General features: G+C 39.1%; 1 protein-coding gene across 1 annotated transcript in view; it reads left to right on the top strand.

Moving 5' to 3' along the window:
* ptpn23a (protein tyrosine phosphatase, non-receptor type 23, a) overlaps positions 1 to 15,492 on the top strand; it is a 69,095-nt gene extending 53,603 nt beyond the window's left edge. Inside the window, exons 19-25 of the mRNA XM_059974322.1 lie at positions 1,180 to 1,359; positions 2,347 to 4,852; positions 6,680 to 6,864; positions 8,353 to 8,457; positions 9,230 to 9,368; positions 10,213 to 10,326; positions 10,622 to 15,492. Coding sequence (XP_059830305.1) covers positions 1,180 to 1,359; positions 2,347 to 4,852; positions 6,680 to 6,864; positions 8,353 to 8,457; positions 9,230 to 9,368; positions 10,213 to 10,326; positions 10,622 to 11,248 — 3,856 coding nt within the window. The 3' untranslated portion in view covers positions 11,249 to 15,492. The remainder of the gene's footprint in view (positions 1 to 1,179; positions 1,360 to 2,346; positions 4,853 to 6,679; positions 6,865 to 8,352; positions 8,458 to 9,229; positions 9,369 to 10,212; positions 10,327 to 10,621) is intronic.
* The last annotated feature ends 917 nt before the right edge of the window (positions 15,493 to 16,409 follow it).

Raw genomic sequence — 16,409 nt, 5'->3', positions numbered from 1 at the left:
TCCTAAAGTGACTTTAATGTGCCAGATTGGATTCTGTGACACTGTAGATTGATGGATACAATTAGTGATCCTGGCTTTTTTGTGAAAGCTTATTTAACAAACTAAATTAATTCACTGGGTGGGATACTGGCTCTTAAATTTAAATCCCTGGATTTTGTTGCCTGATTTCTAGAGTACTAGTACATTAACATAACTGCTTGCTTTTGTCCAGGTAGTTTGTGGAAAGAGTTGCAAATTAACATTTTTGTAAAGATAAAATGAAAAACGGAAATCTTAAATTTTAGTGTACAGGGTATAATTACCATGTAAAAGGACTAGATGAGAATCTTTGATTTGGAAGAATTTCTTAAACTTGTAATTTTTTTCTGAATGCTTTTTAAACATTACTGAATAGAAAACTACAGAAATAGTAAATTTATCACTTAGATGAAGAAGAGCTGATCACAAATAACATTGTAAATTAACTTGTACTGCATTCCCTTTAAGATATGGAAAATCTGAATACTTAATTATGCAGCTCTCATAGCTTGGTAGCCACTGGATTGATTCATTGCATTTATGGAGCAGTCAATTGAAGACTGCTCCATATAGGAAAGCCTTTCCTATGATACTTCTTGCAAATGGAATATATACAGCTCCAGACATTAGTTACAGTGTTCAACCTTTTGATTCCTGACTTTGTCTGAGGTATTAACAACATCTGCCTCCACAACCTCTCCACTAACTGCTCTGGCAATCTGGTTCCCATCCCTCTGCAACTCTAGTTTAAACCCCACCGTGCAGTACTAGCAAACCTGCCCTCTATGATATTAGTGGGATTCTACTGTGGGATTCCAAGAAACCCACACTATTTGTTTTGGACCAATAATAGCAGCATTGAATGTATGCTTCATAATTTTGAGTTTCATTACAAGCTCCTAATACCTGAAATTGATGAATTTTGGTCATTATTAAAATTCTCTGACAGGTTAAAATATTATTTGCTTATTCGTTCTATTCTGGATGTAATAAACATTTGTGCCATAAACATCTGGATGTAATAAAAATTTAGAGATTTTGTGATCTTGTTATTTACATTGCAGTAACGATATTTTGCTCACATTTATGTATTACTTGGTGTGTGGTTAAACCACAAAAATCAATCCTTAAGCTAAAATTAACTTTTTTCTCTTTTTACAGGTGGAACGTTACTATTCAGATGCTTGTAGCATCATTTGAGGCTTATGAAGACCTGATGAAGAAGTCCCAAGAAGGAAAAGAATTTTATGCAGATTTGGAAAGCAAAGTAACCCGGCTACTGGATAAAACAAAGGACGTTTGTAAATCTCAGGAAGAACAAAGACAAGTGGTGTTGGAACAGTAAGCTTGATATTTTTAGATAAATTGTCTTATGGTTATATAGTGATTTAGTAATCCAAAGGCATAATTTAGTGATGTGCAGATGATTGAATTTTAATTCAGCTGCTTCAGCAGCAATCACTTACCTTGCTGTATTTAAATTCCATAGGCCCATGTAATAATAATGCCTGCAGACATTTATAAAATAAAATCTATTATGCCCTTTGGTTAAAAATAAACAATGCTGAAAACAAATGAGCAAGCCAGGCTGCATCAGTGGAAAGAGAATCTGTTAACATTTTAAGGTTCAATAACCTTTGAACTGAGAAAGAGAAAAGTTAGTTTCCATTTGTAGTCGAGGGATGAAAATAACAAAAGGACTATTTGAAGTGAGAACAAATGTGTCAATGTAGTAGTCACAATCAGATGATACTTTGTTATCCGTATTAGTTTTGATTTTGTATGTTTCCTGTTTTCACCTAATTTGCAACTTCTATTCTTGGTTTTGTTTACTTATTTATTGATATGCTGCGTGGAACAGGCCCTTTGAGCAGTGCTGGCCAGCAACCCCTGATTTAATGCTAGCCCAATCATGGGACAATTTACAACGACCAATTAACTTTTTGGACTGTGGGGAGATCCTGGAGGAAACCCATGTGGTCATGGGGAGAATGTACAAATTCATTACAGCCAGTGGCATGATTTGAAACTGGGTTGCTGGTGATGTAAAGCGTTATGCTAATTGCTGTGCTACTGTGATGCCAATCTAGTAGTGCCATCTCTTGGCCTTTTCTAGAATAAATCTGTTGGAACAGATTTTTTGAAATGTTGCTAGGAAGGCTTGTACAAAGCAGTTGTTGTATTTAAATATTACCATGAGTCTCAAATTGCTTTTTGCTATAAGGTGCTGTTGGTTTCAGTGTTTCTTGTGAATAAAAGGAAATGTAGGAAAAACAAAACTTGTGCAGAGAAACAAATACCATTGGTCATGTACTTTATATTTTGCAGGGAAATTAAAAAGAAGCCACCACCAAGGCCTACAGCACCAAAACCTTTACAAAAACCTTCTGATGCAGAACTTGAATCTTTGTCGAGTATTGAAGATTTAGATATGCAAGCATTTAATGCAGCACTCACTTTCAGTGATCTACCCAATGAATTGAAGAGCCTACCACCAAACACTTTGGCTTCACACATTAATGGAATGTCTGTAGATGGCATTGGACCATATCCTATGGATCCTGCAGGTTTCCCAAGGATAAAACATGCAGCTCCAGAGGTTTTCTTTGCTGCTAGGACTACTAATCCACCACTACAACCACCATTACCCAGTCAACGGTTTCCACCAGCTACATCAGTATCAGGCCACATGCATCCTTATTTTCATGGGGGAGCAGTTCCACAGCCATGCTCAGTTGGTGGTATAGCCCAACCACCTTATGTAGGAATTAGTCATTCAGGGCCTCCTTCAGTCAGTGGTACATCTGGTGTACCTCCTCATGGCATGGGTTCATCTGTCTCCTGCCCTGTCCTCCCTCAACACATCTCTGCCTCTTCACCACCACCACCACCAGTCTTTCCTGCTGTGTCCAGAACTAGAGATCCCAATCCTGGTCAGCCTCAGTTCACATCTGGCCATTTGCCTCCAAGGGGGACTTCACCACAACACATGCCAAATTCCATTTCTGCTCCTTCAGTGGGTCATCCTTATAGTACTGCTGGTCCTTATGGAATGGGGCAACAGGTTTCTTCAACTGTACCAGTTAACACTGGTCTGCACACGCCTGCTCCACCAGTTGAGCCTATGCTTGCTCATCCTGGACAATTTTGTAGTCAGATGCCTGGAGCTAACACAGTCCCTCAATCAAATGTAGGAATTAGACCTTCAACCACAACGGTAGATAGCATACAGACTCCAATTTCTAGCTTCACACCGGATCCTCAATTAGTGACAGGGCAGATGAATAGGCAGCCAGTCTATGAAACAACAATGAAACAACTCCACACTGTTTCAGCTGGAGTTCCTCCTGTACCTGCAATGAATGCTGTTGGTCAGTATCCATACCAATCCGGTGGCCAACTGTCCCATTTTACTAATGTGCCACCATTTGTTGATCCTGTCCAGGGACCACAGCGTGTGTTTCAACACCCGCCACAGGTGCATCCAGATCATCAACTGCAAATTCGGCCTCAAATGCCAACTCAACAGCCTTACCCATCACAGTTCTTTCCTCAGACTAGGCCACAGTTCCAGCCTCAGACAAGACCTCAAAATCCAGCACAGATCCCATCCCATCCTCGAGTACCAATGCCAGCTCAGCCTCGGCTTCAGATGCAACCTCAGTTAAGACCGCACCTCTATCAACATCCTCCTCAAGATAAAATTGCTCAGTCTGGTGTTCCCACTCATCCAGGCAATGCCGTTTTTCCAGCAAATTCAGGTAGCGTGCAGCAACCGAGACAGACTGTTCCTGCTGCAGTGGTTCCACAAGTTCAGCCATGCCATGCTCTACCACCTGCCACAGACACACAGCCAGTGACTTTGCTTCCTGCATCATCAGCTCAAGGGCTCCCAGGTGTGCCATTTGCACCTGTCCCACCTCATCTTCATTCGGGATTGCCACCAGCACTTCTACAAAACCATATTGGAGCACCACAGCCCATTTCGAGTGGACATCTTTCTTCTCATCCAGTCCAGCCTACATCCAGTGCAGCTGTTGGCCAAATGCAATCCAGCACATTTGGACCTGGATCTCCATTGCCTCCTCCAGCATCCCCCTCCCCAAAGCCTGCACAAGGACAGGTCAGTACTCTGCCTGCAGCAATGCAGCCCACACCAATGCCTGGGTCTACTGTCATGCAACAGAGGCCACCACAATCTTTTACACCTGGTGCACCTACAGCAACCCAACCTGTCTCAGAAGTACCTTTCCAGAGACAAAACTCTTTAACTGATGACCTTCTGTCATCTAGTCCTGACAGTCAGCATGGAGGGCCTCAAACAACTGTGACTCAGCCACTTCTTCTGCCGACTAAAGCTGATGCAAAGGAAGGGCAGAAGCCAAAGGGAATACAAATCATTGAGAAAGATCCTTATGAGAAGCCTGAGCATGTGAAAATGTTGCTGAGTGAGTTGGAAAACTTTAAAGTCATTATTGATTCATTGGATAGGCCATCATTTGGAACTTTGACTGAACTAGACTGTAAGTGGAAAGATTTGCAGGATGCTCAAGAGAAAGATGCCCGACAATTGTCTATTGCCATTGCCCGTTGCTATACCATGAAAAACCGTCATCAGGATATCATGCCTTATGATAAAAATAGAATTATAATCCAGTCTGGAAAAGATGACTATATAAATGCAAGCATGATTGAGGACTTGTCATCTTACTGTCCGAGAATCATAGCTACCCAGGCGCCTCTGGTGGGAACTGCATCGGATTTCTGGCTAATGATTTATGAACAGAAAGTGTCTCTGATAGTTATGCTCGTCTCTGAACAAGAAGTAGAGAAGGTAAGTCATGATATTTGGCAACCTATTGACAATCTAAAGGAATTAATGAAATTGAGTAAATTTGTATTTGGGCAGAATAATCAGTGCCTGTGGAATGGCAGTATTCACTCTTCACACCAGCTGTAAGCACCTACGGTAGCACTGCCACTTCATTTTCATATTTCTGCACACTATACATAAAACTATGTAGGAGATGTGTGTACTTCTGACAATGAGAATGGCCAGCTTGTTGATCACTTGTCCAAAGCCAGTGCTTGAGTTGTCTGAAATGCTTTTTAATGTGACAACAATTTTAAGTTTGCCTTTCTGAAGAAATCCCAATTTTTATACTTGACCTACTAACAAGCTGCCAAGTGGTTAGTCATAGAACACTTCTGCGCAGTTCCAGGCTCTTTGGCCCATTTAGTCTATGCCAAACTATTAATCTGCCTTGTACCAGTGACTGGTACCTGGACCATAGCCCTCCATACCCCTGACATCCATGTGCCTGTCCAAACTTCTCTTGAATGTTGAACTTGAACCCGCATCGATCACTTCTGCTGGCGGCTCTTTCCACATTCTCACAACCAACTGAGTGAAGCTCCCCCTCGTTCCCTGTAACCATTTCACCTTTCTCCCTTAACCCATGACCCCTTATTCAGATGTAGCCAACAGTCTTTAGGCAATCAATTTTTAGTAATCATCAGTGACTGTCAGTAAAGTCATTGTTCTTGTTTGCTTGTCCTCCACCTGTCACTAATCAGAAATACTGTTCTGGGCCACAGATGGGAATACCTTTGTAGTTATCTCAGGTGTTACGAGATAATTTTTTTTATTGATGAAAAGTTAATTCTGAAATGCAGCAAGTTACAGTGTTTTTAGTCTTGCTATGGATAACTGGAGCATCTTTCTGGGAGAACAGAAAAGAATTGCATTGCTTTACAGACTTGAGTCTTTCAGGGTAAGAACAATGATTTGTGATGTGCTCAAATGTTAGGCTATCTGATCATTGGTAGAGCATTGAAGCATTGTGTTATTAAATGGCAAATCTCCCATAAAGACTGCTGTAATATGATATATTGGCAAATTTTGAATGATCTCGAGATGTATCTTTTCATTCCACATTTCAGGAATAGGCAAGACATGAAACAAAAACAAAATAATGGAGATTTGATTCTCACTCCACTGTTTATCTGATCTTAGATGGGCTCATATTAATTGTAGAGCAAATGACAGCTAATTGGTTGTTCATTGACCCCTAGTTAAAACCAGTTGCTGGATGAAGGAAATGATAGGCTCAGCTGTCACATTTGACTTCTAATGTTGGGCAAATGTGGATAAAAGCTCAATGCATAACCTTAGAAACAGTATGAATGGGACATTGAAATACAAAGTTTATTCTAAGTTATAAGGAAGTGAACAGAAAGTATAACAAATGCAACTGATTTGCTAATATCAAGAAAGTAGTTAAAAATTACTACTATTCTTAACCTGGTTTAGTCCTTTGTGTTTCCATTCCCATAATAGTGGACATGGCCTAGCAATCCCCATCAGTAATGTCCAACATTCTTCATCTCTAGTCCGCACAATATATACTAATTCTCCTGGCAATAACAATGTTCCTGATTTTTTTTAAGCAGCTTTCTGAACAAAATTTAATAAAACTAAAGCCTTCATTTACTCCTTTTCCTTTGGCTGACTGGTATCATCTTACTGACCAGTCCAGGGTTCAACCTTTCACATAAGGATTGCTTAATAACTATACTGGAGAAATGGTGATTACTGGAAGAAATTTTGTTTGAATAGGCTGGTGTATCTCACTGTCCTTTATTCAATCTCCCTGTGCAGCAAAAGGTAGTCCGTTACTTCCCTGCAGAAAGAGGCCAACAGATAGTGCATGGGCCCATTACTTTGACGTTGACCACACAGAAAATAACACAAACTCATGTGGAGCGAATGATTGGACTGCAATACAAAGACCAGAGTCTGAAACGGACAGTCATTCACCTGCAGTTTACCTCGTGGCCTGAGCTGTGAGTTTGCATTTGTTTATAACTAGAATAGGCCCAATCTACTAAAATTCTGAGGTTGCGGAGGGCCTACATTTGATTGTTTGATGTGCTGTATGTGTAATTTGTTTACTGCAGCTGTCCATTTTTTTTGTTTCCATTGTCCCTGACTTGTTGGGAAAATATCTTAGTCATGTGCTATTGGAAGCTGGGTGCTTAGAGATGTTAGATTTTGTTGTGCCTGAAATTCTACAATCAGAGGGATGTCCTCCAAAGAACGGGAGTTTCCATCCTCCACCAAAGATGCCGCCCTCATCCACATCTCCTCCATTTCATGGACATCTGTTCTCACCCCATCTTCCCACTGTCTTAACAGGGATAGAGTCCTGCTTTCTTCACCTACCTCCTCATGGGCCTCCACATCCAACAAATCATTCTTTGCAACTTCCACCTCAACAGGATCCTACCACTAAGCAAGTGTTTATATCCCTGCCACTCTGCTTTCTGTAGGATTACTCCCTACTAGTCCCTCTGCACTAATTTCCCTGCTGTACATATCCCTACACACAAGTGAAATGCTACACTGCCCATTCACCTCCATTCAGGGCCCTAAACAGTCCTTTCAGATAAGACACTTCACCTGTGAATCTTTGTGTCATCTACTGTATCCAGTTCATCCAATACAGCCTCCTCTACATTGGTGAGACCCAGCATAGATTGGGGGACTGCTCTGTTGAGCACCTTTGCTCCATCTGTAAAAAGCAGTATTTCCTAGTGGTCAATCATTTTATTTCCAATCCTCATTCTGACATGTCAGTCCATGGCTGCCTCTACTGCCATGACGAAGCCACTCTCAGTTTGGAGGGGCAACACCTCATATTCTGTCGGGGTAGCCTCCAACGATGACAAGAACATCAATTTCTCTACCATCTGGTGATTTTTCCCTCTTCTCCTCACCAGCCTATAACCTCCCCTGGTATCTCTCCCTACTTCCCTTTCTCCAATGGTTGACTCTACTGTCATATCAGATTCCTTCTGCCCTCTACCCTTTCTACCTGTTATCTCCCAGCTTCTTTCTTCATCCCCCCCTCCTCCATTCCTTTGGCTTCACCTATCACCTTCTAGGTTTTACTCCTTCCTCTCTCCCTACCTTATCCTGGTGTCCCCCTTCCTTTCCAGTCCTGATGAAAGATCATGACCCAAAATGTCAACTGTTCATTCATTTCCGTAAATGCACTTGACCTGCTGAATTCCAGCATTTTGTGTGTGTTCTGGATTTCCAGCATCTGCAGAATTTCTTGTATTTGTGACTACTAATGCTTGGTGTTTTAGAATAAAACTTGGGGAATAAAAAGCAGCTGCCGATATTCATGGAATCACACTCAAACTGAATCTTGTGTGTTAAAATGCAGTAATTTAATCCTGAGTGAGGGTTGCCTGCTTTGATTTATCTTTGCTGCACATATAATGTTCTATAAATTTAAAGTAGAATTTGTTCTGAATTTTTTGTAGGGGGTTGCCTGACAGTAAGAGTCACTTGCTGCGTTTTATTCAGGAAGTGCATGGGCATTATCTGCACCAGCGTCCACTACATACCCCTGTTGTTGTCCACTGCAGGTAACCCTATTTTCTGATCTTGCAGAGAAGGAACATAGAATTGAAGAATTTAAGTGGTTAAGACATTGGAAAAGTTATCTAAAGTTTTGAATTCAGTTTAACATATGGTAGCGTGGTAGTTAAGTTAATGGGAATGCACCAATGATTAGAGATAAGAAGATGATAGGCATGGGTGTTTCAGTTCCATTAATGGATGAGTTATGAATTTAAATTGTCTTTAAAAAAATCACTTCGATTTATTAAAAAACTGGTAACTATGGTGACCATTCAGCTATCAATCCTGGTTCATTCATTTACTTTTGATGAGGGGAGAAATAGATATGCAGTGAAAATGAGATCAGTCATCAAAAAATATAGATGCTCATGACCAACTTAACTAGTTCAAATTTTTTTTTTAAAAAAAGCAGGTGCATGAGCTATGTATGGACACAAAATTGCTAAAATCTTGGCCTGCAGCATGGTTCAGTAGGAAAACTTGAAAGAGTGTTCCTATCGTTGTGACTGGAGCTCTTCCCATTTGATAAACAAGCAAATTTAAATTTTTGATAGCGTTAACAGAACAACAAAGTGGAAATGACTTTGTATTGTGTACTTTAAATTGGCTAAAGTCTTGATCCTGCATTTACTTCTAATATGGTTAGAAAGCCCTCCCAACTGGTACGTTTACTCTAAGATGAACAACTGTAGTGCACATTGATAAAATACTAGCTGTAGATTTCAGTGAGTTAGGTACGATGACTTCAAAATATTAATGTCATATTAATTCTTTCAGTTCGGGAGTCAGAAGAACTGGTGCTTTCTGTCTCGTCTATGCAGCGATACAGGAGGTAGAGGCCGGCAATGGAATCCCTGACTTGTCTCGGATTGTGAGGAAAATGAGGCAGCAGAGGAAACACATGCTACAAGAAAAGGTGAGACAATGGGAAATACCTTGTCACTTAAGCATCCAGAAGAGGAAGAACACAATGGTTTAAAATCCTGTAACAAGATCTTGGTGAATTTTTATGGACATGAGAACTGAAGAGTACTGCATATTGATGGGAATGGGATGTTTTGCTCTCAAAAGTGTCCTCTGAAGCTCAGGCACGTGCTGCCTGGATACATTCAGCATTTAGTATTGATTTTCAACAAAGGCAGGTTTCTGTATCTCTCAGTTCTTTTTATTATCAGAGGTATTTTATTGTTCTTTCTTTTCCATCATTCATCTCCTATTTTTATATTCTCCAGATAGATTAACATATCTTTACTTTCCTTTCTTGGCCAGCATCGCCACATTTTTCATCACAAGTTTATTTTCTGTTCACTTCACCTCATTCTCTATATTTTTCCCTTTTTTGATCAAAAGTCATTAATCTGAAACATTGCTATTTTCATAGATGCTGACTGAATTGAATATTCCTAGTGAAGTTTTACAACTTGATTCCTGTTTTAAATAAATAGTTAGGAAAATAAGATTTTTGCTCAGAAATAATGCACCTCATGATATAGTCTCGCATGTCAAAAAATCACAATATAATTTGTTTGAAACTAATATACATGTGTATTATTTGTCATTAATCTAAGCATGTCAAGCTACTTCAGGTGCAGGAACATTATTCATGTATTTGAATAATATGGTTGTGAACTGTTTTATTTAAGTTTCTTTTGTAGATCTTAGTAATTTGTGCCTTCATGGTTTACGGAGTGTTGATGTACGAGTGTGCTAGCAACATGCAGTTGGTTTTAAATCCTTTGTTTTTCTTTAAACCTTTGTAGCTCCACTTGAAGTTCTGTTACGAAACCATTCTCAAGCATGTGGAGCAGGTTCTACTGAGGCATGGAGTTACCACCAACCTTTCCACCAAAGCACCCAGCAGTTCATCTCAAAAGGTATATTTAAAAAAATACTCTTGGATTTGAATTTGTTTCTTCCAGTTGCTAAAAATACATATTGCATTTGTAATATGTCTTTTGCTGCAATGAACCAAACTGAAGTATTTCACCCTTGCATTACTGTAAAAATTTTAACCCAAAGCTATCTAAAATATGAGGAAGAAAGTTCAGAAGTAAGATTCTGTTAAGATTTTTTGGAAGGTGAAAATTGGAATAACATGAAGAATCAATTTTGTTCAGTTGGTAGAAGGGTTTCTTTCCAGTTTACTCATATTTTCTTTCTGTTTTACAGATTTATTCCCGCCAGGAGTCGCAGGACTTGGTACTGGGAGGCGATTTGCCAATTAGTTCCATCCAAGCAACAATTGCAAAACTTAGTATCAAGGCATCTGCAGGGACCATCGGGGACAGCAAACCAAACTTAATGCCTTCACTTGACTCAAGTTTCAGTGTGTGGCCTAATTCGCAATCTGAAGGTTTGCCAGTATCTGCGGATAATTTGCTCCAGCAGGATGTGATAGTTGAGGTTCCTAGTTCAGTGCCAGAATTGGCCGCACCATCACAGACATCAACATTAACTCTACCTCTGGTCACAGAAGCTAACAGGGTAATTTTGGACAATTGTGTTTCAACCCAGGCACTTGATAAAATCAACATAGGTCCAGGGAATCACTCAGTTACCACTCAACCATGTATTACCAACCACATCACAGAAGCAGAGAACAAGGCTTCATCCCTGGATCTTCTGGCTTCCTTGACTGCAGAGGCCTTCACTCTGGACACCAACCCACGGAACAGGCAGAAAATCAGCAAGCATAGCTTCTTTCAACCCCAGGATGGCCAAGGCCTTCAGGCCACTCAAACAGGCGAGGATCCCCTGAGCCTTCTGGATCCACTCTGGACTCTAAATAAAACGTGATGTATTGGTCAAAGACTAATTTCTAATCGAATGGTCATCCACCATTACTGGAATAATTGAGACATGGTTTTGTCTACAAGATGAAACTGGATCAGCCTTCATTGCAGTGTCAGCAACACAGAGCTAGAGTGTAATCCAGTTTGTTCTACATAACAGAAAAAGCAGCATCCAATCTTATATAATATATAACTCCTATATGTATAAAAAGTTAGGAATTGCCTTTTCCCTACCATTAATGCAAATAGTAGTAAATTATTGTCTACACACGGTTATATTTAACCACTGTCTTACTACAATTAGGACAAAAAATTATATTTCCAAGTATCTATAATGTGTAATTAATGCTGAAGAATTTTGGTCTGTTGCGATTTGTTTCAATCTGCATCAGATGTTTTTTGGAAATCTTGCATGACGATTTGTTTAATTTTAGGGATTCATAAAAATCAATATTCTGGAAAATTATCATCCCCTTTTTGTTTTGCTGTTGATAAGTCTGGTCATGCTTCATCCCTGCTGCTTGTTTTTTCTGTCATTTGTAAAAGAATTTTGAAGCATGTTTTCCCCAGAAACTTCTAGATAAAATCTTTCAAAGCCTCTTTCCCCTGAACATCTTAAATGCCATCTATATGTGCCTATTCTGGTTTTCCTGTTCTCTGTAGTTAATATCATTCTCTTCATGCCTTTGGGCTCTGATGCAACTCCTTGGGGTTTTGTCTGTTTGTTCAGTATCTTGCCTGCGATGTTTGCCCTTTATGTCAAGCCTGGATAGGGAAGGCCTGTGGTTGACTTGAAAACAGGTCGGTGTTAGGTTCTGACTCTGCTGTAGATTTCCTTCCCAGCTGATGATCAATTTCAAAGATCATGACCCTGGATCAATGATTGTGCTTGGTTCCTTCTGTTGGGGGCTGACCTATATCTACAGCACCTCAAATGTACCAATTTTAGTTCAACCTCAAGTGTTCTTGCACGGTGAGTTACAGCATGTTTATAGAAGTCCACCTGTGATTTCATCAGTATTAACAGTCTGGACCAAGCAGCAGGCAAAACCTCTGTAGCTAAGCAGAGAGATTAGTTTTATTGAGATGAATGGACTGTCTATTTATTCTTTATTGATATCTGACCAGTAAGCCTGTTGTAAACGTCCACAGATAATGTGATGCTTGTTGCTGCCATGGGTCTGGAGCCAGGTTAAACCTATTTGGATAGTTGTAACTGATTTGTTGAAGAGATAAAATACTAAAAACGTAAGGTTGTACAGAAATTAAGACAATGGTGATATATTGACCCCTTTCTACTAGATACACCCTTTGTAGCATTTTCAGTATCATACATACCAACAATCTTAGCTCCAAGGCAATTTGAGGCTCTTGTACTTAGCAATTAAACTTAAGAAACAAGGCCATCACTGACCTTTTTTAAAAAAAAAATAAAAACTTATTTATTAATAATCCAGTTAAAGGAATCTGGACTTATTGTAAGTCCAAGGTTTGGAAAGTAACAGCTTGTTAACGTAATTTGGAATATGTTTAGAAAAAGTTCTAACGTAATTCTAAGTTATGTCATCTTGCAATTAAAAATATTCTGGGATGCTTCATTAAGAATTAAATAATATATGTTTAATCACTGGCAATAACAATATTAATATTTTTGCCCACAATTTTAACTGGAAGATTCTAATCATCACTATTCATGCTGTGTTCTTACAGAATCTGTACAGCCCATCTAAGAATTTCTCACAAAGGATTGCATACTGCCATTCATGGTGACTTAAAGCAATCTTGAAGGGATACTGCACTCTGATCAGTGGAAGCACTGCTTCCCTCCAGTCCAGTTAGTTCTATTCCATTACCATCTCTGCTATTACAAATCTGTAATTAACAATTTTATTACACCAGTTACAACCCCAACACGGACTCTCTCAAAGTGCTTTCCAAAGCCTTAAAAAGGCCTCATTACAAATATTGTATCTGAGAAAAAACTTAAAAAAAACTAAAACTAAGTTTCTGTAGAAATCTTCCCTGCTAGGATTCATACTTACTGCAGGACCATTATCTTTTTTTAAAAAAACCCTTCAAAATTGGTCTAAATCCAGGGCCTCTAAAGTGTCCCAAGTTTCAAAATTCAATGAAAACATTAAATCAGAGGACAGACTATATTTTAAAAAAAAAAGGTCAAACATCGTCAAAAATTGTTGACTTTATCAGGGCTAAATCCTTTACTTGCATTCTCACTTTACATCTAATATTTTAATATCACATTATCACCCAACTAATATTTCACATCCCTGAATAACACTGGGAACTAAGATTTTTAATTAAAATGAAGTCAGCGTTGTTTGTTTCCAAGGTTATAGCCAGCCTAAATGGAGTTATGGTGACCTCTTGGGAGGGGGTGGGGGGGTCTTTATTTTCATGCAACTTGCGCATGAATGTTCCATTGAGAAGTATGTGCCTTACCATAAGGCTGTTCAACACCAGAGCTCAGTAACTTCCAGCAAGTCAGTTTAGCTGGCCAAAACTGTTGTCCAAAAGAAACCATGTAGACGTGACACAGCAATGGTTACAAAGTGGAAGCAGTACGACTAACAGAGATATCAGTACCCTGTTTAGTAATAGAGTCCACTGCTTCTGCACATTTACTTTGTGTCCTGATGTGATTGAGGACTACGCCATTGATACAGAGGTAGCCTAGCTGTGTACCAATCATTTTGCTTTAGCAAGGAGTTTTATAGGCTGGTGAACCTCCACATTAGAATGCTGGCTGGATTCAATAGAAACTTTCACAATGAGAGAAATTGTGGCAATGTATTCTACGGCCAAAATCTGATGAATTCAAAAAGATTAGTTTGGTCAGATTTTTAAAATTTGACCTTCTGTTACATCAGGAAATCTGCAAAAACTCAGTTAAAGATTTCACAATTTGAGTCATCATCTAAAACCAGAGATTGCTCTTCTCATAAGTAGTGCTACAGGTGAAGAAATTAGAAATTTGTAATGGAAGAGATGGAAAAGGGAGTTGATTGAACACTTAGTAACTGAATGTCACTTAACTGGGTAGAGAGGCTTATACTACTTCTGACCTGTTTCAAATAATGAATTTCAATGAAGAATCTTCAAATGTACAAGATGGCTGGCTGTATGCAAGCACATTCTGTGATTTGCAGAATACATAGTAAAATGTAATCAAATCAAAAGCAAAATATGTGTGCACGCACACACCTTGAGGGAATTTTGGCAGGAAGAAGGAACCTAACACTGTTGATCACCAGGCTGTGGAGTTAACATCCGAACTTTTACTTTCCTCCTCTTCCTCCCATTGCCTATATTGTGCCCCTACTCATGATTGTTTCGTAGATGCAGCACCTGAAAGAAAGGCCGAGAGGGATGTGGGGAGCACCTTGGACCATAAGATATAGGAGCATTTATGCCATTCAGCCCATCAAATCTACTCCATCATGGCTGATCCAATTCCCTCTCAACCCCATTTTCCCACTTTCTCCCCATAACCTTTCATGCCCTAATCAAGAATCTATCCTTCTCTCCTCCCCCTCCCCCCTCAGAAATCCTGCTTCATGTTTGTTTCTAGAATTACATCTTTATAATGGTGACAGAGTATCTCACTCCAAAACCTGAATAGAAATCAATGGCACAATCCTCTGCTAACGTTGAAGAACATACTAGGCTTGAATGCACTATGTTTTTAGGTACAGGCTACAATTCTTTGGGCTTGGTTGGGGATGGGAACTCATTTCCTCATCTGAATTTGACAGTTCAGGTTTTCCAAAATGCTCTTTAAGCAATGCAAGCTATTTGTCATTTTGATCTGTTGATTTCAGCCCTGCAGAAAGGAAATCTTGCATTTTATTAAACAAACTTATTAATGAGCTTTGGGCGAACCAATGATTGTTTGAATTTAATTCATAAATTGACCTGCTATTCTGAAATGAATACTTTCATTCTTTTGTTTACCTCTTAACCCTTTTCTTTAATCCTTGTTCTATTGTAAATGGTAATCCTCATCTTTAAAGCCTGAAAATTTGTGCCATTGCAGTCACAATTTAACATCTATTCTAGTAGAGCACATTGTGAATGTGAGGTGGGGGGGGGGGGTGAGGCTGTAAAGAAGAATCTTAAGTCTTTCATTAGACTTTCTAATATCCTGCATGTGTACATTGTCAAATAACACTAATTTCAATGGTACATTCCACTGTAATATAAATTGTGCTATAAATAACTATTTGATTACTTTGTCCCATGTTGTCTTTTTTTTGTTTTGCTGAAAGGGATGTTGTTTCATGACTTAGACACTGATCTATGATCTTGGGATTATCTAGCTGACGCAGATGACCATGCCAGAAGCGTGGAATGTTTCATTCACTGAAATGATATTCCTTCAATTGTATTCTTTAGTTTTAAAATGGATATTCTGACATCTAAATCTAGGAATTTTCCACCATTGTTTAGCAGTTGAAATGTAACTTTAATAGTCCTGCAACTTTACCACAGCAAACTGAGACCTGAATTCTAATGGATTAGGGAATGTATTTTCTATATTACATCTGTAGTTATACGTCAGAAATAGTTCATTGGCTTTGAAGTACTTTGGAACATCCTGAAAGGGATGTGAAAAGCAGTAAATAAATAAATGTCCAAATGAATATGAAATATGTGCAAATGCAACTTTTCCTTCATTATGCTACAGACTCATCTTGATATTGCTGAATATCAGGATAATTGGTTAAGTTGTTAACCAGGTTAATATTATAGAACTCATCTAAACTACATAGAGCTATATCTGGTCTAAAGTTGTACACTTCCAGTCATAATCACACTTTCAACACCCCAGCTACTAAGTAGGTGGGAGTGTATTGTTGAGGTTGTGATCTGTTCGGTCAGGATCGCAGCTTGGGACACCAATTCCTGCTCCTAATTTATATCCCCAGCATGATTTACAAATAATGAAGTACTTTAAGATTGTAGAATACTACTGATTCTTACAAGGGTATGAAGTTCCAGTCAGTATTCTGGCATGGAAGTGATCGCTACCTGAAATAATGACAAGCATTTGGGTTTAAAGTGTACTTATGACCTACTTGCCCATAAATTTGTTAATATGCTCTTGCAGCCAATCACTGTGGTGTACAAGTATTTCTCAGAATGAA

Source organism: Hypanus sabinus, chromosome 1 (assembly GCF_030144855.1).
Source record: "Hypanus sabinus isolate sHypSab1 chromosome 1, sHypSab1.hap1, whole genome shotgun sequence".
Classification (NCBI taxonomy): domain Eukaryota; kingdom Metazoa; phylum Chordata; class Chondrichthyes; order Myliobatiformes; family Dasyatidae; genus Hypanus; species Hypanus sabinus.
The sequence above is the reverse complement of the archived record's forward strand: the minus strand, read 5'-3'. Positions and strand labels throughout refer to the sequence as shown.